This window comes from Haemaphysalis longicornis, unplaced genomic scaffold, assembly GCF_048455015.1.
Source record: "Haemaphysalis longicornis isolate Haplotype H1 unplaced genomic scaffold, Haemaphysalis longicornis Haplotype H1 scaffold_3, whole genome shotgun sequence".
NCBI lineage: Eukaryota > Metazoa > Arthropoda > Arachnida > Ixodida > Ixodidae > Haemaphysalis > Haemaphysalis longicornis.
In genome coordinates, this window is record NW_027526335.1 from 62,515,100 (window position 1) to 62,535,894 (window position 20,795).

Genomic DNA, 20,795 nt, shown 5'->3' on the forward strand with positions numbered 1-20,795 from the left:
TCCAGACCTGAAGCCTGCCTGATTTTTGTCTAAAAGACCATCAAACTCGAGAAAGTAAAAAAGTCGGCGGTTTATGATTTTGTCGAGCAGCTTACATAAACAGCTAGTCAACGGGATTGGTCTGTAACTCGCAAAGAGACAGGATTCTTTTTCTTCTTTTACAAACAGTACGACAGCGTCTTTCCACGATCTTGGAAAGTGACCTGTTTGCAATATTTGTTAACGAGAGAGAGTATTGCTTGCAGGGTGTCACTGAGTAGGTGCCTGATCATGTCATAGCTGATCTTGTCAGCTCAAGGGGCTGACTTACCACATGTGGAGAGTGCACTAATCAATACAAGCATGGTAAATGGGGCATTGCATCCCTCATTCGACCGTTGGTTCGCACGAAGGGGCTGATGCTCAGCTGTCTTCTTGTGCTGTAAAAATGTTTGTGTATAACATGAAAAACTGAATACCTGTTTAAAGTTTTTCCCAAGAGCATCTGCTTGATCTTTTGCAGTGTTACCCGCACTACATACTATGGGAATAGAATGGGTCTTGTATTTTTTTAGTTCTTTAGACTCAGAATCTGTATGAGAGTTTATGGATGAAACAAACCTGGCCCAACTTTCGTTTATTGCCATGCACCGCGTACGCTTTACTACATACTATGGGAATAGAATGGGTCTTGTATTTTTTTAGTTCTTTAGACTCAGAATCTGTATGAGAGTTTATGGATGAAACAAACCTGGCCCAACTTTCGTTTATTGCCATGCACCGCGTACGCTTTCTTTTGGCTTTTGACCGCTCAAAACTTGAGCACGATGTCAGACGCGGGATAGTGCCATAAAAGTGCCCACGCCTTGTTCTGTTCAGATCATGCACGCCCGCAGTCCTCATTCCACCATGGCCTAGGTTTTGGGAGAGTTTTAAAAAAAAGTGGTCTCTGGAATGCTTTTCCGAGCACAGTCAAGAATGTGGGCCGTAATTGGTGAACTTGTTGCTTCAACATCTAAGTGGCATATTAATGTAGGGGGAAGCCTGGAAAGTTCTCTGTACGTTTTCCAGTCAGCTGCCTATAATTTAAATGTTCAAAGCGGTTCTATGTCTTGGGAGTCATTGTTTGTAGCTATTAGTTTTACAGGAAAATGGTCACTGCCATATGGGTTGTTAATTATGTTCCATTCAAGCATAGGCAGTAAGATTGCGAAGCCGATTGCCTGAATAAGTGCGGTGCATGGTGTTGTAATATGTGGGGTGTTTCTTATTAAAGATGCAACATCCGGACGACGAGACAAACCTTTCAATAAGCCGTTTTCGAGCATCAGCCCACACAGATCCCCAGACGGAATTGCGAGCATTAAAAGCCCCGGTTATGATGTAATATTCAGGTAGCTTATTGATGAGGTGTTCGGGTTCGACGTTGTATAGGCGATAGTCAGGTGAAATGTAGAGAGAGCACACTGTTACTAGTTTGCCAAAAACTATGGCTCTGACAGCCACAGCTTCGAGTGATGTCTGTAGATGAAGGTGCTGACAAGCCCCAGATTTTTGTAGTACTATTGCCACACCACCAGATGGCTGGGTGCAGTTTTGTCTGTCCTTACAGAAAACTATGTACTGTGTTAAGAAATTTGTCTGTGATGGGCAAAGGTGTGTTTCTTGGAGGCACAGTATTTGTGGTTAGTTTTCAGCAGCCATGAAAATCAATACAAAGAAAAAAAAAAAGAATCATGAGATTTAAAAAAAAAATTTTTTTCCCATCCTTAGTAGGCTGGGTTTCGGGGTCCTTCTCAACAGGTTCACTTAGGTTGCGAGGTCAGTTCCGGGTGCAATGACCTCACGGGCGTTTGGTTTGGTTGGTTTGCCTCCACCTGTAGCACTGCGGCGCTCCTGTGATGCCTCAGGAGCAGACATACTTGGCCTCAACCGCGGTTTCTGAGGTTGAAACACTGTCCAGGGGTGAGACAGCTGAATCAGATTTGGGAGCAGTTTTTGGAGCAGCGAAATCTCGATTTTGGAGCAGAAGAACCTTGATTTGGAGCAGAAGAACGACATTTTTTATGTCACCTTAGGAGCCTAAACATCAAATTTTTGGCAACTCGGATTGGACAAGTGTACTTTTTAATCCGTTTTGACATACATAACACTGAAACAGCCTTTCAATAAAGTTTTTTCTACCAGAGTATCGCGACGTACGAACTTCACTACCTTTTTACAAACCATTTTTAAATTTTTTGGCTCAATGCATAGAGAGCTTAGAGTTCCGTTCAAAATATATTGCAAAACAATGAACAAAATGCAGAACTAAGCAATCGTAAGGAATTTTTAATATCATGTGAATGCCGAAATAATTATTTTTGTAACTCCCTAGTCGACTTTACGCACAAGTGTAGAGCCCCGGCCAAAGTTGCGCAAAACGAGGTGACAGTCATCGCACCCTACCAGCCCTCCCATTTCAATCCCAAAGGTAAACAAACGTTCACTATGATCATAATTTCAGTAAAATTGGTATGTTCAGCCACCTCCCTTTTGGCATTAAATTTCACTTTAGATAGATGAACCATTATTATTTGCGTGCAATAATAGCCCCTGCTGGAACATTTTGCGGCGATGTAGCCTCCACCGCCAGTTTTGCAGTGTCGATCGGCCCATTCCCGCCACTCGCAAGCTTGCTGTCAAAGGCAGCAATAACTAAGCGTTTTATAACACCGCAATGAGTCCGAAATTTCCTTTCAAGCACGCACCGCGCCTAACACTCAAGGCCGAAACACGGCGAATTCGTGGGCACCACGGTTCTGATGAACTCCCATCTTTCGAGTCGCGCAACTTCCCGCAACAGACCAAACGACTAAATGCAAACCCAGCCACCCCCATAACCAAAACCACCGCAGAAATCGGCGAAGAGCACTCTGCCTGAACCACGATCAACTGCTTCGCCTGGCGGCCATGTTTTCTAATCTTCACCACACCAAGATGGCGGCGCCCAGTCATGTTGGTCATGTCTTTCCAGAGATAAGGCGCTATGAAAATTGCCGTTGTTTCATCAACTTGCGCTAGTTTGTCGCCTCAGTACACATAAGTATTGTTTCTACAGGGCTTTGCAATGGTTTTTGATGGTAAAACTTTAAAAACGCCCAGAATATAACATGTCTATAACAGAATATACCATGCGCTAACAAATAAACAAAGCCACTCCTGCGAGCCTTTGTTAAAAAAGCTTTATTCCAATTTCTTACAAACTGCCCGCCCTCAGGCGGCAAGAAGCGTCGCACGATTCTTTTATTTGCCAGCGAGAAAGCCGTAGTCCCCTTAACACTATGAGCAGTCTTGAAACACCTCGGAAGAGGAGACACCACCAGGTGCATTATTACTTGCCTCCTTCTCTTCTAAAAGCTGCATTGCTTCTTCGCCCCGGCACGACAGCCCACAAGCTGCAGACTTCATGCCGCTCAATCGGCTTCCATCGCCTCAGAGGCGGCCCCAGCAGCCTTCACTGCCTGCTGCCAGCGACTCTGCCTCTCCCCCTCTCCCCCACAAACTCCCGGGGAAGCTTTTTTTACACGTTCTGACAAGGAACATATGCGTCGACCAATCACAGAACCAACAAGTCATGCAGATTGCGCAAATGCAGCGGTGTCACGAAGCCAACACGAAAACCAAGCCCTGCGACGAGAAGCATCAACAAGCGCGCTGAGAGAGCCAGCCTAAGTAGCCACTTCTTTTTTGTTTCCTCTCGAGCTATTTACATGCAGTGCTAAATCCCAATGAACTGTTGAAAAGCAGCAAGACAAAGGTGATGTTTATAGCCAAGCTACATTTTTCTTCGAATGTAAATGGCACAAACCAGAAGTCAAAAATAATGATAATAATAATAATAATAAAAAAAACACCCTCAAGAAAGAGACTGACGCAGAACAGGCGAGTGTCGCTATAAAAACGAAGGAAAAATAAGGTGTAAAATAAAGCAGAGCACACGACACCTTCGACAGGAGGCTAAGCCTAAAGCACACGAAAGGAACAAGGGGGATGTCTCCAACACAATTTGGGCCAGAATGCAGTCATGTCCCAGTTACGGCAAGCAATTCGGAAATCCTTCCCTGCTGCAGTTAAGCTTCGGTGAGCGATGAACTCTCCACTGAATGACCTATCGCGCTTCAAAAGCCAGCACAATAATGTCTACAAACTTCGCCACCTTATAAGCCCATGCGATTGACAAAGGCCAATGTAACACAGGAAAAAACTTAAATACAAAAAACACAAGCTGTACAGGAGTGAACAACCGTTGGTTGTGCCCCCTCTATCTACCCACCCCATCCCGCAAATCAGTGAGGGGGAGAGGCATCACAGGTCAGCCGCCAGTGACGGCAGAGGGACACAATGAGGGGTGATGATGGGTGAGAGAAGATGCCGAAAGTGAGCCATTTGTGAGAATGCGCGGGTGGAGGGATGGGGTGAGGAGAGGGGGGAGGAGGAGGAGGAGGTTGGAGGCTGGTGTGGCCCCCTCAGCTGCTCACGAGTATATCCGCCCCCGCCAACCACCTCTGCTGCCGCCTCGGAACCGGTAGAAGCCACCCCGGCCCCCCCGGTTGGCAGGTGCTGCGAGGAGGAACACAAGAGGAACAGCGGTGAAGCATGGTACAACACTGCTTGAGCTACGTCTACAAAAAGAAGAAACAGAGGTGTGTAAAGGGGGATGGGGCACGTGGGCAAATTCAACAATTGGCAAAAACATGCACCATAAGAGCAGAGAGATTTGCGTGGCGGGCACTGTGAACATACAGTGCCGACCATTTGACCACTGGTTTGCCTCCCATTATATTCAGTGCATAAGCATACCACTTAAAATGGGGTTGCCTGAAGCCCAATACCATTTATTGTGCGGTTTTTTCGGCAGGCCCACCTATCAACCAGTGCAGCTGGGGCATCATTTTAGAATTGTGGAAAAAAAAAAAAAGGGGGGGGGGGGGGAGAGAGAGAGAGACTAAATCAGTCATCCGACACAGGCCGCGCTGCCTGCTCCCCTCTAATTTAGACACACAAAAGAAACAAATAAACACTCTTTAGTTTTCATGTTCAGTTTGCACTCATGCAATAACAAAACAGCCCTTGCTCTTGGCGCACCTCAGAAGATAAATAGGGAAACCTTCCCCCAGCGTGTACACAATAGGTAGTTGGAACCTCGGGCAGATAAGTCGCCGCCCTTTCCCTTTCCGAACATCTGGAGATAGCTACACGGACGCTGGATGTTTCCGCTACGTGTACTTTGCTGATAACAACTAGCTTCGGCATCGCGAAGGCAAGTTGGGAAGGGGAGAGGGAGGGAGGGGGAGAGAGAGAGAGAGAGAGAGAGAGAGAGAGAGAGAGAGAGAGAGAGAGAGAGAGAGAGAGAGAGAGAGAGAGAGAGAGAGAGAGAGAGAGAGAGAGAGAGAGAGAGAGAGAGAGAGAGAGAGAGAGAGAGAGAGAGAGAGAGAGAGAGGAAGGGGCAGCGGCTTGTGTCCTTATCTCCTTGTCCCACTGGCTTAAGTATTGCTATTTTTCTCCCTATGGCATCACATCTTCTAGAGACTAAAACACGCACAGGTGCTCCCTTACAACACAAACACAAAGGAAGTTAAGGGAGTACTGACACAAAATTTTCGTGTGACGTTTTTTTCGCTACTATGGGTGCCTACCAGCCCACTAATCATAGAATGGCACATTAGACGGTCGGTTGCAGTGTAAAAATTCATTTATGGCGTCGTTTATTCGTCTCAGTTTCGATTTCAACAAAACGAACGCCGAGCGGCCACCATGACACGAGAGCACCCCTAACGTCACCAGTCTTGTCGCACCGCTGGCGGTCTGTACGTGCGCACGAGCGCGCCCAGACCGGCAGTGGTCTTCACCATCCCCACGGGCCCGGGCAACATGACATTAATTCCAAAACCATGACGTGTACACACGGCGTAGCAGCGCGTGCCAACCGCAACCAGCATGTCAGCTACGTCACGCGACCCCGACGTCGGCAGTTTGGGGCAAGGAGCAGATGATGTCATGCTGGCCCGCTCTGGGCTTTCTCATGTGGGCGGAGATTAAAATGGATTTAAAATTTGTTACACACTGAACCGCTACTGTTGAAAATAGCTGGGAGATATCTCCTGATAAAAAGAAAGCGTTTTAAATATTTATCTCAGCTTCGAAATTTTATGTCACTACTCTTTTAAAGCATGGTTTGTAATACCACGCACCAGTGTATGATGTCGAAGAAAAGAGACAAAACAAAGATGGTGCCTCTGTTGTTTAGTGGCGTCCATTTGAGTAATGATACAGAAAGACTGCAATGTAGGTTGTGGTGTGATTGGATTTGTGCATGTTTTGCTTATACAATGGTACCACTTATAGTGCAGATTTTGGTAGCTCCCGCGACATACGCTATAAGCGGTCTACAATTTAGATGGAAAAGAACAGCACCTGCCTGAATCAACAGGACAGAGACAACTGTGGTATAGCACTACTGGCACTGTGTACCATGTGCGGCTCTCTTCAGCTTGTCCTTATAAGTGTTATACCTGTCACACGGGCACTTTCAATCGCGACTGAGTCGATGGATCGGCTGTCGCTACATGGCAGTTCCAATCGCGATCGAGCCAGATCCCGCTCGAACTCGATCCTGGTTTCCAAGCGCGATCGGACGAAAGCGGTGATACTCTCATTCCCGCTGACTAATGGCACAGAAGGTGACAACCTCAAGTAACACCAGAAATTTTATCAAATAAGTTGACCCAACTAAGCGTGCGGTAGCATTCATATAGTTCCGGAAACATACGACTGCGCAAAGTTACCAGACGCCTGCTGCGAAGTACATTATTGGCGCCATCTGGCGTACGTGAGTGAAACCGGTGCAACTTCTTGACCAGGACTGAAACGTGCCGTGTAGCAGCGGTGGTGCATCAAGCGCGCTCAAAAAGTCAATCGCGTTTTGCTTCAATCCGGACTGCAAGTGCCCGTGTGACAAGGGCATTAGTTTCCGGCAAGCTGAAAAGCTCGCAATAGCATAGCCGGCTTAGTGCTGCTGCTTCCAGCCTTGCATGCACAAGCCCACAAACGCAATGCACGCTAACTTGACAATATCGCATGCCTGACACAGAAAGCTACCCTATGAGCTGGAATAAAGGTCTATTTTTTTCCACAAAAGATATGTTCGAAATTGTCTTGTCTTGTAAACCAGTCATTGGTGTAAGGTATATTTCAGCCAGCCAACTATGAGGGCACAAGCATCCCATCATTGCTACGGCCATCACCCCCACCTGAACGACTGGGCTACTGGTTGAGTGCCGATTTTTCTGGTTTCTTCTCATTCACTCTTAATTCTTGTTTCTTCATTAAATTTTTCGCTTATGTTTTGTACTGTGTTGACACTCAGGAACGACTGCTGAAACTCGGTGGCCCTTCACCACTGTATTCAAGATGCAAGTGATAAGGGTTGACCAGAGTATAAGCAAAATAGTGGCCCGGCGCTAATTTGGCGTGTCCGGGAATGTTTGATACTCTCAGAACAAGAAGTCAAAGTTGTCAGAGTGCCTCCCTCGGAAGGAATCGGAAGGAATTTGAGGCTATCAAGAAAGCAAACTGCAGCAAGAAGTGTGCCATAAGGTTTGAATTGGTGGCCGGCCAGAGAATGCCAACGTTAGAGTGTGGCTTAGCCTTCGCCAGAACATGCTCACCTTGGAATCCCTGCACTTTGGTGCTGTACTTGCCACCAGGTGGGCTGTACAGCTCCCGCTCATTCTTGTTTGTGGGCAGCGTCCTCTTGGCCCCTTTGTTCGTGTCCTCGGGAAACTCAATGCGGCGCTTCTCCCCCTTTGCCCTGTTCGAGGGGGAGGGAGTCAAGAGCGACGAATTAACCGGCAACTCCTCTAATCAGGCCATGATCACTCGGACAGGTTCAGAAGAAAAGTTGCGGAGGATCCCCAAGCACATTCTTGCGAGTGGAGAACGCGGTGAAACGTGTGAGCGACTGGACTTCAGATGATAAGGGCACTACGATGTCTTTACTGAACTTCGATCGATAAAGGCAGTGAAACTGGTATTGATAGCTCAGGTTTAAACTACGTGCCTTAGCCAGCTTGGGCCATCTAATGCACCCGCAAGCCATGCAACCTGCAATCATGTGCACAGCATTACGTTTCTGCACCCTTGGTTGGGGCTAGAGGTGCATGCCTTTGGGTTTTATTTTGCATACGCTGTGGAGCTGCAAGGGGTGCAGGCGCCCTTTTCTTGGCATTTCATTTGCCATCTTGGCACTCTGCCATATCCAAATAGCTCAAACACTGTGTTCCGCATGACACTGGCATAGAACAGTGATTATGTGACTTGCTAGTCATTGTGCAACACTGGGTTCGGTTACCGTCTCTGCCACGTTTTTTCTTCTTCTTTTTTTTTACATGGCAATAGGTGTGTGCTTTTACGGATGCCACCGAAGAGCATGCTTTTGGCAACACACTTTAGCGTTACAACCAGTGTGGAATTTCGACAGAGCAAAGGAACCATGCTTGTGCACACACTTAATTTTTGGTTCGCGCAGTATTTCATTTCGCGGAAGGGGGCAGCCGAAAAAATTCAGCAGAAAGTCCAAACCTAATACAGTCAAACCCGACTATAACGAACCCGGATAGAGTGAATTATGCTATATATCGAACAAAAATAAATCAGTTATGGAAATACACGGGAAACATATTCCCTATAACAAACTTCACATCTGATATATCGAACTCGGCGTGCCTAGAATGGCCGCCAAAATGCATGGTCTCGGAGCGGCGATTGAGATGTTGATTGGCCGCGACCACTGAGCAAAGGCCGCGACTGAGACATTTCGCCTCGTATGGAGTGACATGACCCCGACACTTTCCGTAACTGTTTCCGACGCGCCGAACTCGCGACATAACCCGCCCAGTCAGTGAGTTCGGACCAAGACGGCAGCTCGCCAACCTTTCCGATGTTGTGCCGAAAGGAGTGGCCTTCGAAGATTTTGCTGAGTGTGATCGATTGATTGATTGTTGTGGGGTTTAACGCGCCGACGCAACGCAGGCGATGAGGCGCGCCGTAGTGGAGGGCTCCGGATTAATTTTGACCACCTGGGGATCTTTATCGTGCGCCGAAATCTCGTACACACGGGTGTTTTTGCTTTTCGCCTCCATCAGAAAAGCGGCCGCCGCGGCCGGGAATCGAACCCGCGACCTCGTGCTCAGCAGCGCAACGCCGTAGCCACTGAGCCACCGCGGCGGGTGCTGAGTGTGATCGACGATGCTGCCTTCACTGTACGCCCCTCGGATGCGGGCACCGTTAGCAGCACCATCGCAATTCTGATGAAAAGCACGGAGGAGGCAGAGGATGACGCGAGTGAAAGCCGTCCGACGCTTAACCTTCGGCAGTCGAGGGCCGTCCCCGAATATTTCTGGGATATTGAAGGACATGGACTCGAACTGGTGCAAACAATGCTCGTGTAAAGAATACCATGCTTGTTACCGCTGCCAAAACAACAGATAAAACAAAAATCACCGGTTTTTTTGGAAGTAGGCAGTTACAGCGTTAAGGCGGAAAGTAGCTTTATTACTTACAATAAATCTATTGTTTTGTGTACGGTAATGACATACTTTATTTTGTTCGTTTGTTCATGCGGGGATAACAAGGGGATTCCCGCGCATTGCAAACTCGTAAAAATAAACCCGTTATAGGCGGGTTCGGCTATATCGAACTAATCGTGGCGCATATTGCAGTTCGCTATAACCGTGTTTGACTGTAAGCCTAATAAGGAATTTTTAGAACAAACACTGATGCTGCGAATAGACATTATGCATGACCGCATGGGTTTTTTTTTTAGTACGAAAAAGTATAGCAGATTGTTGTGGTGAAAGAGCAGACATTGAAGCCCTGTAAAGCTGGTGCATAACTTGCAGCAGAAGAATACTTATTGGGCATCTTTATTAGATGATAAGCAGGACAGGGCTAGTGGCCCCGCCCCGTTTCCCCCTACCCCCAGCTCTAAAATTCTAAAGGAAGGAGGGGACGCAGTGGCAACCTTGAGAAACAAAATTTTCGATCAAGAGGGCATAAACTACGGTATTTACACGATTGTAAGTCGACTCGAATATAGGTCGAACCCCCCCCCCAAAAAAACACACTTCAGTCAGATATTGATGCTAACATCATTTGGCAAAAGTACAGGAAGAATGAGGCAAGCATGAGGACTGGATGACATGAAGATCAGTAAAGCAGTGCATGAGGTTAGAAAAAAAAGCCAATATTTTATAAGGATGCTCACATGGAGAAGGATAGAAAAGTATGTTACTTACCCAGGCAGTGAAACTGCATGAGTGCTGTCAGTGACGGCTTTCTCCTAGAAATAAACAAACGCTTTGCTCAAGATAAAGAATTGAAAAGGACCCAGTGTTTGAATTGCAATCTTGTTAGTTTACGATTTAACAGTGAAGTAAACACTGCTATGTAACAAAGCCGCATGCTTTAAAAAGGAATAAGCCACTAGATCGAACAGAAGCACTTACGTAGTAGGTACTAAACACATGAAGAAATCGAGTTCCTACTTTGTGTATTCATACAAGTGAACAAATAAGTAGAAATTGTTCAAGACCAGTCAAGATTAGGTTAGCACACAATGAAGCGAGCCTCAGTGAGGTCAAGATGAACTACAATATTGCAACATAGACATTTTCCCAATACGGCCTCCTGCCTTCAAAGACCTTCAGTTTCAGAACCGCTTGAGAAAAAAAGGAATGTTTCAGCGAGAGCACGTACATTTGTAGCTGCAGGCTTCCAGGAGAGTGTGATGGTAGATTTGAAGGAAGGTGGTACGTGAAACAGGTCTCGGATGAGCACGTTAATGTTGGACGTGGTTTTCAAAGCCGCCACCTTCAGCTTGTTCTGGGGGGAAAAAAAAGGCAGGGGAGAGGGAACGGGGGAACAATGTATGCAGGAAGACACCAAGGCACACTACAGTCAACAAAGACTTGCATACGAGAGCTGCAAATGTTTAAAATAAGAGTCCAAGCCTTCACCTAAATGGAAATGTCAGCCTAACAATTTACTGGATACTGAAAAGTGTTATACGGTGGAACCCCAATAATACGACTTTCAAGGGACCGCGCGAAAACGCTGTATGACCGGGGTGCGGGTAAATGCCGGCCTAGTAGACGGTCTCACGCGACAGGTGGGCTGGGAACTTACCGTATTTATTTGAATATAAGGCGAGGTTTTTTTCTCTCCAAAATCCGCAGTCTCAAAGTCATACCTCGCCTTAAATTCGAATCTCAGTAGTATAGTGATATGGCGATTTCGGTGTGAATGTTTTGGTTTCCACCTTTTCACCCTTTCAAAACTTCCAAAAGAGCCCAACAACACTGTTAGAAAAGTAACAAAGAGATTTCAAAATAAAACTAATCAAACGCAGTTTACAGGTAGTAATTAGCGAGATTTGGCAGCTGCAAGTGTACTGAACTGCTCGCAATACAGCCGACGCCATGGCAGCAGACGCCTTCCATCATGTCATCAAGCTAAGCCAGCAGTAGCCACTTCAAGCCAGTCGTAGCCACAAAGCTTGTAAACAAGTGAGGATGCTATTTTGCTTTTTTCCTTGGAGTGCTTGAGTCCCTCCTGCAAGATTTTCTTCCACAGTGCTTTTAAAGCGGGCGTCCTTGTGTATGCTCACCCAGTGGGTGGTGGACGCTTGGGCCACAATCCCCGAAACCATGGTGGCAGCAATGTCCACAAGTGCTGCATTTCTAATGCTCTTGAAGGCACAGAGGACGCAAGCAGGAAAGCTTAGTGTGTCGGTCGTCTCACTCTGAATAAATATTTTTCTGCGCAGATAGTTCATGAATACTTGGTGTCTGCTTTGCTGAAAAGTAAGGAATTCAATTGCCTTCCTTTCATGGTTTCTATGGCCTTATATTGGTAGACATATACTTTTTTCTTTTTTTGACTCTCCAAACTGCACCCTCGCCTTATAATCGTGACCGCCTCATAATCGAATAAATACAGTCTTTAAACTACTATATTTAGCGCATTATTCGTGAACCTTTAGCTAAGAGGGGAGGCGGGCACAAAATAGGCAGGAGGCATGCCAGCTAGACTCCAGCCAGGCCCCGTGTGAGTAGGCCGACGTGGTCGATCAAATTGAGGGGGGAAAAGGTGAGTGTGAAACTTCCTAGGCCAAGCGAAATGAACAGCAGTACTAGGCAGAGATGGAAGGAAGGTGGCGAAGAAAGGACCGGAACAACAACGCGCCTTTCAAAAACACCGATAAGCAGAGAGATGACAGTGGGGGAAAGAGAGCATCGGGAAAGGAAGAAACGTGAATTGAGCATGCGAGGAAAGCGGGTGTTGGGTCATCGCCATGGTTATCGCCAATGGCGGGACAAACAGTGGAAGTTACGAAAAAACAGTAAACATAGAAGTACTGATGCGTACTGCTGTTGGTACTGCGGGCACTATGCTTGGTTTAGCTGCACAGCACTGCGGGGCTTTGGGGTTGTCTCAGACGACACTGGCCGGTAGACGCAAGCAACGGGGTCTTACGTGACCATATTTGTCGAGCGAGCACTATGTTTCACGAGACGATTATTTTCTCCCAGAACAAAAACAAGCCAGGTTTGAATACGGCTTGCCACGGTATGGTGGCCCAATCTAGGTTCAGTAACGTAAACAAACGCGCGGATGCCGCCGTAGGGTACCTCGATGCCAGTGCCGCCGTAAAGGGTGGAGACACCCTTTGAATGGTCCCGTGCAGCCGCAATTTTCTTGGCTTGGCAATGTTTTTTTCTTGGCTTGGCAACCTTCTTGGCAATGTTGTGGAACGTCTTTTGGTGCAGTGGTTTCGGTAGACCAATAATGGCACAAAACCTGCACAGCTGATCATGTCCGATGCCAACCGCGCAGGCAGCGAGTACCGCTCTCACATTGATGGCGAAACTATCATGGGGACTTCCCCTGCAGAGTTCCGGGTCGCGGCCTCCACGGCTGATGGCGGCAGCGCGCTTCGACGAGTAAACAGAAGAAATCACTCCCGCAGGGCACTTCTCGTTTTTGCACTTGAGTTCCAGTACCGATGCGAGGCCCTTCCGCTTGTTCGCAACGTCAACTACGACGAGTTCGCACTTCGCACACGTCGCGCACACATCGCCACTCTCAAGGTCAGTCAGAGCGCTGACTTCACAGATAACTGCACTTGCACCGCTCCCGTTGCTGGCTGTCTCCTCACTTTGGAAGGCTGCCAACTTCTTCTCCGATGCGCTTATAAAGCCGATATCGTCGCTGATAATATCAGCCCCGCCTGGTTGAGCCTCGCTTGCAATGCTTGAAGGCCCGGCGCCGTTAGGCCTCACAGTGCCGGTCGTACCGGCATTGGCCGTGGTCGTCGCGATGCTGCGCCGCTTGCGCTTTCCTTTGCACCGGCATGAAGTTCACTACTTCCGGCAACAAAAGTCACGCTTCTCCTCAACGTTCACGATTAAAAACACACGATTAAAAAAAAAAAAAAAAAAAAGAGAGAGAGAGAGAGGATGGCGCGAAGTAGCGAACGGAACGATGCAGGTGATGGCGGCTCACAAGCGACAAGAGCCAATGGCGGTCCAGATTTCGCGTCACGTGATTTAAATGCCCAGTAGGAGCTTGCAAAACAAGCTGGAAGAAACATTTTTTTTTTACATTTTTTATGCGGAGATACGAAGCTGGCGAGCGGCTCAATCGAGAGAAGAAGGCTTGATCTACCTCTCCCAAGTGACCGAAATGGAGGCGAGCCACGCTGCCGTGCAGAATAAATTCTCAAACATGGCCGAAATTCGGCTTGATTGCGCGATTTCTTGGGTCACCGCGAGTCATTCAGACACATTTTTCACTAAGTTCTCGTTCGTATTTCGTTTTCATTTTTTCACCCATGAAAGAAGCATAGTCAAAGATGATAATGCAAGGGAAAACAAAAAATCGGCACATCGATTTTTTCGACCCGCGTGTCCCCTTAACGCGCCGACGCAACGCCATAGTGGAGGGCTCCGGATTAATTTTGACCACCTGGGGATCTTTAACGTGCGCCGAAATCTCGTACACAGAGGCGTTTTCGCTTTTCGCCTCCATCGAAAAGCGGCTGCCGCGGCCGGGAATCGAACCCGCGTCCTCGTGCTCAGCAGCGCAACGCCTTAGCCACTGAGCCTCCGCGGCGGGTGCAGCGTCAAACGGGGGTTCAGAATAAAGGAAGGTCATGATGAGGCGGTAAAGCATTGTAAAAGATGGGAAAAACGCTGGTTTATCCCCACGAGGGTCTGTCACCCGCCGCGGTGGCTCAGTGGCTAAGGCGTTGCGCTGCTGAGCACGAGGTCGCGGGTTCGATTCCCGGTCGCGGCGGCCGCTTTTCTGATGGAGGCGAAAAGCAAAAACGCCCGTGTGTACGAGATTTCGGCGCACGATAAAGATCCCCAGGTGGTCAAAATTAATCCGGAGCCCTCCACTACGGCGCGCCTCATCGCCTGCGTTGCGTCGGCGCGTTAAACCCCACAATCAATCAATCAATCAATCACGAGGGTCTGTCGTATGAAGTGGACCGCGTTCACCCGAGTCGTATAATCGAGGTTTTTAATGCATTGTTTCATGGAGAGTTTGCGAGGCCCGCACTGATTTGTCATAAGACCGGGGGACGTATCAGCGGGGTTCCACTGTATTAAATCGAAAATTCGAAAACTCAGGTTTTATACGATCTAGCCACAGGTCCATTTAGTCTCAGCTAAGCAGACACTGGCTTTTATCAGGAGTCCACAACCCCCCAAAATGAATGAACACAGCCCGTTAATTTGCATATAATAGCCCTGACACACAGGCACTTTCAATCCGGATTGAAGAGAAGCGCGATTGACTTTTCAAGCGTGCTCGACACACTGCTGCTGCTACATGGCGCATTTCAATCCTGATTGAGAAGTTGCACCGCTTGCACTCACGTATGCCAGATGGCACCAAAAATGTATTTCGCGGCTGACACCTGGTAACTTTGCGCAGTCGTAGGTATACTTAACTATATAAATGCTATCGCCGGTTTATTTGAGTCAAGTTATTTGACACATTCTGCGGCGTTAGTTAAAGTTGTAACCTTCGGTGCGCAGTTGCTCAATGGGGACAAGAGCATCCCCGCTTTCGTCCGATTGCGCTTGGAAAACCAGGATTGAGTTCGAGCGAGTCAGGCTCGATTACGATTGAAACTGACCATGTAGCAGCGCCCAATCCGGATTGAGCTCAATCCTGATTGAAAGTGCCCGTGCATGTGACAGAGGTATAAGCCAACCAAATGATACAGAGCACCTTAGGAGTTGGGGTTAACTCCCGAAAATCGCAAAGGGAATGAAGTGGAGAAAACACTGCACGAGCTTAGCCCAGAGTGGGTCGATCCTAGGCCACAGAATTGAACCAGCAGTCAATTAATTAAGCACCCAATTCATAACAAGGCAAAAAGCAACCGATGAAAACCCTCGTATGTGCATTGTGGGTTATATTGCCGCAACACCGACTAAATCCTTCAGGTGATACACGAGCCAGTGACAATATCACACAAGCTCCATATGACGGGTTAGTCCCTGGTGGACAATGTGCTAACCAAAATTATGGCGCTAAACAAAAAGCAACTGTGTTAACATCTTTACATGTGTATAAGCGACATGAGCAATGTTTTTTTTACCAGAACGAAAGCTAACCCCCACAGCTGGAAACTTGCGTGCAGCTGCCCTACAAAGCTTTCTAGTTCCAGCTTGGGGTGGAGGGATGCACTGCTGGCGCCAGGCAGGCATGGTCCTGCACGATGAAACAAAGCCTGCCTCCTCACCTCGTCCGAGTTGAGCTCGCTGGGCTTCTTCCCTTGCAACGCCTGGCGCAGCTTCTTTATGTAGCCCTGGACACCCCGGGCCAGGTACTGCAACCTGCAGAGGCCACCAACAAGCACAGGACTGCGTCAGCACAGGTGCAACAGACCAAAAAACTGGCCACGTATCTGCTCCTTTCGTTGCAAATGCTGACGAAAGACGATCTGGCGCCCCTGGCAAGCGAACACCTCCCTTCTGTTTCCCACTCACATCTCACGCTGTTCCTCTCCCGTCTCGTTCCTCCCAAGACAACACGATAAGGTTTGCTCACGTCAACTCAAATTTATCGCGTTCCACTGCTCCAAGTCGGGTGCCTCGATGCCAACGCTGCTGTACGGCAGAGACGTGTGTGAATCGAGTCACTCTACTGCAACGTTTATAGATCCACACTGCCCTATTCCACAAACGCTCCAAACTGAACGTGGAGCCTATCTAGTGGAACCTTTCGTTACTGTTGCCATCTGATTTCTTAAGGGGGGACGCGGCTTTCAACTTCGGAAAAATGACCAAAACATCGTTTTTTTGAAACCCACATATTCGGCTTCTATGTTTCCTATTCTATGCGTCTGCAAAGTTTTTACGCTGAAAAGCGTCGCAAAGTGGCATAAAAAAATACTTTTGTCAGGCGCGGTGACAAACTATCAGCGCAAAAGGGCGAAAAAACGGCAATTTTCGGAGCGCTCAATCTCCGCAACGGTGCCACCGGGCGCGGCCATTTTGATATGGTTAGATCGGCCGAGCGATCGTTTTTCCCATTCCGCTCGTCTCTTTTATCTTCGTTCATTCGCAAACGCACAAACGGCAGAAAAGAAACGACGCACAAACGAAGCTAGAAATAGATGCTGAAGCGCTATTGGTCCTCCGGTCGGGGCGCAGAACGACGACCCTCCTGATTGGATGTCACGGGCGCAACGCAAGATGGCGGCCGCCTGAGCTGCGTAGCGAGCGGTGCGAGTTCATTTTCGCCGCTTCGCTCGGCCGAGTTTCTGTTCAATCTATGGTATTCAACACGGACGTTATCGCGGTGGGAATGCCGGAGATAACGAGCCAGATTACGGGAAGTTGTGTGGCTCGAAAGGAGGAGGTCATCGAACGCTTCGTGGTGCGCGTGACTCTACCGTCGCCAGACCCCGGAGGGTGACGCGGTGTGCGCGCTTGCGATAGCGGTTCGTGAAGTGAACTTTTAGTCGGGTTTGCGATGTTTACACGCTTAGTTATTGCTGTGTTTTGACTGTGGGCTCGCCTTGAGAAAGAAACGGTCGACGCGTCAAACGCTGCGGCGCGCACGGCATAGCCGACGCGCATTGGAGCAGCACATGACTGGGCAACCGGTTACGATTGAACGCCAGTAGTTGTAATTAATGCCTGCGACGTTAGATTTAATCTTAAAAGCGACCTGACCAGCCATATCAGGTATAATCAAAGTTCGATATGTCGCGGTAAGCGTGCGCTGCGATGCGCGCGAGCCATATCGCCTTTCTTGCGCAACGTTTCCCGTGCACTTGTAATTTTCATGCAAACAGGTTTGAGTTAGTAATATAGGAATAAAAATATGTTTTCTGCATTAAAAATGTACGTTACTGTCGCAGCATTTAACAGTGATTTTTTAGTGAAATTATTGATACCATTGCTTAGGGCATACTGGCTTTGCTGCAAGAAATATTGGATGCCTTGAATGTCAAAAGTAGTAAAAAAATATGCTCTTGCATTGAAGTTGGGAGTTATGCAGAATACTCTACCAAGCTTCAAAGTAGCTCATTTTCATCCTTGTGGTATGCAAACTTTTGGCACTGAACACCTGCACGTATGAGTACTAAGTTGAGTGCCAGGCAAGATGATAAAACAAAAAAAAAAAAAAAAAAAAAAGCCAAAAATGTTCAAATTTAAGTAAAAAAAATGCTTAACTTGTTGCCATGGTGACAACACTGCAAAAGGAGGCTGTTCAGTGTGATACAGCCAACCAGCTAACCTACTTTGCATTGAAAGCCCATTGAAACCCATCTCCCCCTTCGTTTGGTCTGCAAAGTGGGGTATGTACTCTTCACAGAGGAGCTGAAAATGATGTTTTCTGGAAAGAGAAAGGCTGTAAAAGGCACTCCAATTTCAAGGCAAGGCATTCCAGAAGCCCCATGTTCAAAAGGACATGAAAGGTTACAACCGTGACGACTTTTGATAAGTGGAACCTATGTTTCAACTTCGGAAGCCGTTTTCTCAAAACAGTTTTTTTTGCCACCTGTGTCGCTTGTACCAGGGATTTCTTTGTGACCGCTGGGTCTATTTTGATTCCGTTTCTTGCATTACATTCCTTGATGAACAGTTCAGGTCGTGACACTCTTGGTTTTCCAGATTTGTTTTTTGTGATTTTTTTATTCAAATAATCGTTCACAGTCAACATGCCTATTGCACATTGACCTCTAAAAAAATGAAAACTAAAAAACATTGTGTTGTAAAAAAAAAATTCTAAAACTGTCACGACCTCGTCCATTCATTTGGGAATGCAAAGCACTTCGAACAAGTTTTCTATCATGTTTTATAAGCCGCTCAAGCTCGGTACAAGCGGAACAGAAAGAAAATTTAATACATAAAAAAGTTTTCAAAATATTAGTTTGAAATTTTTATGGTGTTATCAAGGAAGCATTTGGGGGACGTGGCTTTCAAAATCAACTTTTTTATTTCTTTGTGGATTTTGATGAAAATTGGCACAGCAACTGGAAATGCTTCCTTGATAACACCATAAAAATTTCAAACTAATATTTTGAAAACTTTTTTATGTATTAAATTTTCTTTCTGTTCCGCTTGTACCGAGCTTGAGCGACTTATAAAACACGATAGAAAACTTGTTCGAAGTGCTTTGCATCCCAAATGAATGGACGAGGTCGTGACAGTTTTAGAATTTTTTTTTTTACAACACAATGTTTTTTAGTTTTCATTTTTTTTAGAGGTCAATGTGCAATAGGCATGTTGACTGTGAACGATTATTTGAATAAAAAAATCACAAAAAACAAATCTGGAAAACCAAGAGTGTCACGACCTGAACTGTTCATCAAGGAATGTAATGCAAGAAACGGAATCAAAATAGACCCAGCGGTCACAAAGAAATCTCTGGTACAAGCGACACAGGTGGCAAAAAAAACTGTTTTGAGAAAACGGCTTCCGAAGTTGAAACATAGGTTCCACTTATCAAAAGTCGTCACGGTTGTAGCCTTTCATGTGTCCTTTTGAACATGGGGCTTCTGGAATGCCTTGCCTTGAAATTGGAGTGCCTTTTACAGCCTTTCTCTTTCCAGAAAACATCATTTTCAGCTCCTCTGTGAAGAGTACATACCCCACTTTGCAGACCAAACGAAGGGGGAGATGGGTTTCAATGGGCTTTCAATGCAAAGTAGGTTAGCTGGTTGGCTGTATCACACTGAACAGCCTCCTTTTGCAGTGTTGTCACCATGGCAACAAGTTAAGCATTTTTTTTACTTAAATTTGAACATTTTTGGCTTTTTTTTTGTTTTATCATCTTGCCTGGCACTCAACTTAGTACCCATACGTGCAGGTGTTCAGTGCCAAAAGTTTGCATACCACAAGGATGAAAATGAGCTACTTTGAAGCTTGGTAGAGTATTCTGCATAACTCCCAACTTCAATGCAAGAGCATATTTTTTTACTACTTTTGACATTCAAGGCATCCAATATTTCTTGCAGCAAAGCCAGTATGCCCTAAGCAATGGTATCAATAATTTCACTAAAAAATCACTGTTAAATGCTGCGACAGTAACGTACATTTTTAATGCAGAAAACATTTTTATTCCTATATTACTAACTCAAACCTGTTTGCATGAAAATTACAAGTGCACGGGAAACGTTGCGCAAGAAAGGCGATATGGCTCGCGCGCATCGCAGCGCACGCTTACCGCGACATATCGAACTTTGATTATACCTGATATGGCTGGTCAGGTCGCTTTTAAGATTAAATCTAACGTCGCAGGCATTAATTACAACTACTGGCATTCAATCGTAACCGGTTGCGCAGTCATGTGCTGCTCCAATGCGCGTCGGCTATGCCGTGCGCGCCGCAGCGTTTGACGCGTCGACCGTTTCTTTCTCAAGGCTAGCGAGCCCACAGTCAAAACACAGCAATAACTAAGCGTGTAAACATCGCAAACCCGACTAAAAGTTCACTTCACGAACCGCTATCGCAAGCGCGCACACCGCGTCACCCTCCGGGGTCTGGCGACGGTAGAGTCACGCGCACCACGAAGCGTTCGATGACCTCCTCCGTTCGAGCCACACAACTTCCCGTAATCTGGCTCGTTATCTCCGGCATTCCCACCGCGATAACGTCCGTGTTGAATACCATAGATTGAACAGAAACTCGGCCGAGCGAAGCGGCGAAAATGAACTCACACCGCTCGCTACGCAGCTCAGGCGGCCGCCATCTTGCGTTGCGCCCGTGACATCCAATCAGGAGGGTCGTCGTTCTGCGCCCCGACCGGAGGACCAATAGCGCTTCAGCATCTATTTCTAGCTTCGTTTGTGCGTCGTTTCTTTTCTGCCGTTTGTGTGTTTGCGAATGAACGAAGATTAAAGAGACGAGCGGAATGGGAAAAACGATCGCTCGGCCGATCTAACCATATCAAAATGGCCGCGCCCGGTGGCACCGTTGCGGAGATTGAGCGCTCCGAAAATTGCCGTTTTTTCGCCCTTTTGCGCTGATAGTTTGTCACCGCGCCTGACAAAACTATTTTTTTATGCCACTTTGCGACGCTTTTCAGCGTAAAAACTTTGCAGACGCATAGAATAGGAAACATAGAAGCCGAATATGTGGGTTTCAAAAAAACGATGTTTTGGTCATTTTTCCGAAGTTGAAAGCCGCGTCCCCCCTTAAATGCCGCCGGGAGCGCGGGCAACAGCAGGCGACGACTTTCTGCAG

General features: G+C 47.1%; 3 protein-coding genes across 3 annotated transcripts in view; 1 reads left to right on the forward strand and 2 right to left on the reverse strand.

Moving 5' to 3' along the window:
* Positions 1-3,429, reverse strand: part of LOC144173628 (uncharacterized) — a gene marked incomplete in the record, with an annotated part of 29,814 nt that extends 26,385 nt beyond the window's left edge. The window contains 1 exon segment of the mRNA XM_077701971.1: positions 3,361-3,429. Within this exon segment, the coding sequence (XP_077558097.1) occupies positions 3,361-3,429 (69 nt within the window).
* LOC144174532 (uncharacterized) overlaps positions 1-20,795 on the forward strand; it is a 598,699-nt gene that overhangs the window by 183,405 nt on the left and 394,499 nt on the right. The window lies entirely within an intron of this gene.
* The window catches only part of Cass (apoptosis inhibitor cassowary), a gene marked incomplete in the record, with an annotated part of 20,946 nt that continues 3,338 nt past the window's right edge, over positions 3,188-20,795 (reverse strand). The window contains 5 exon segments of the mRNA XM_077703275.1: positions 3,188-4,581; positions 7,689-7,831; positions 10,317-10,360; positions 10,777-10,902; positions 15,839-15,932. Coding sequence (XP_077559401.1) covers positions 4,496-4,581; positions 7,689-7,831; positions 10,317-10,360; positions 10,777-10,902; positions 15,839-15,932 — 493 coding nt within the window.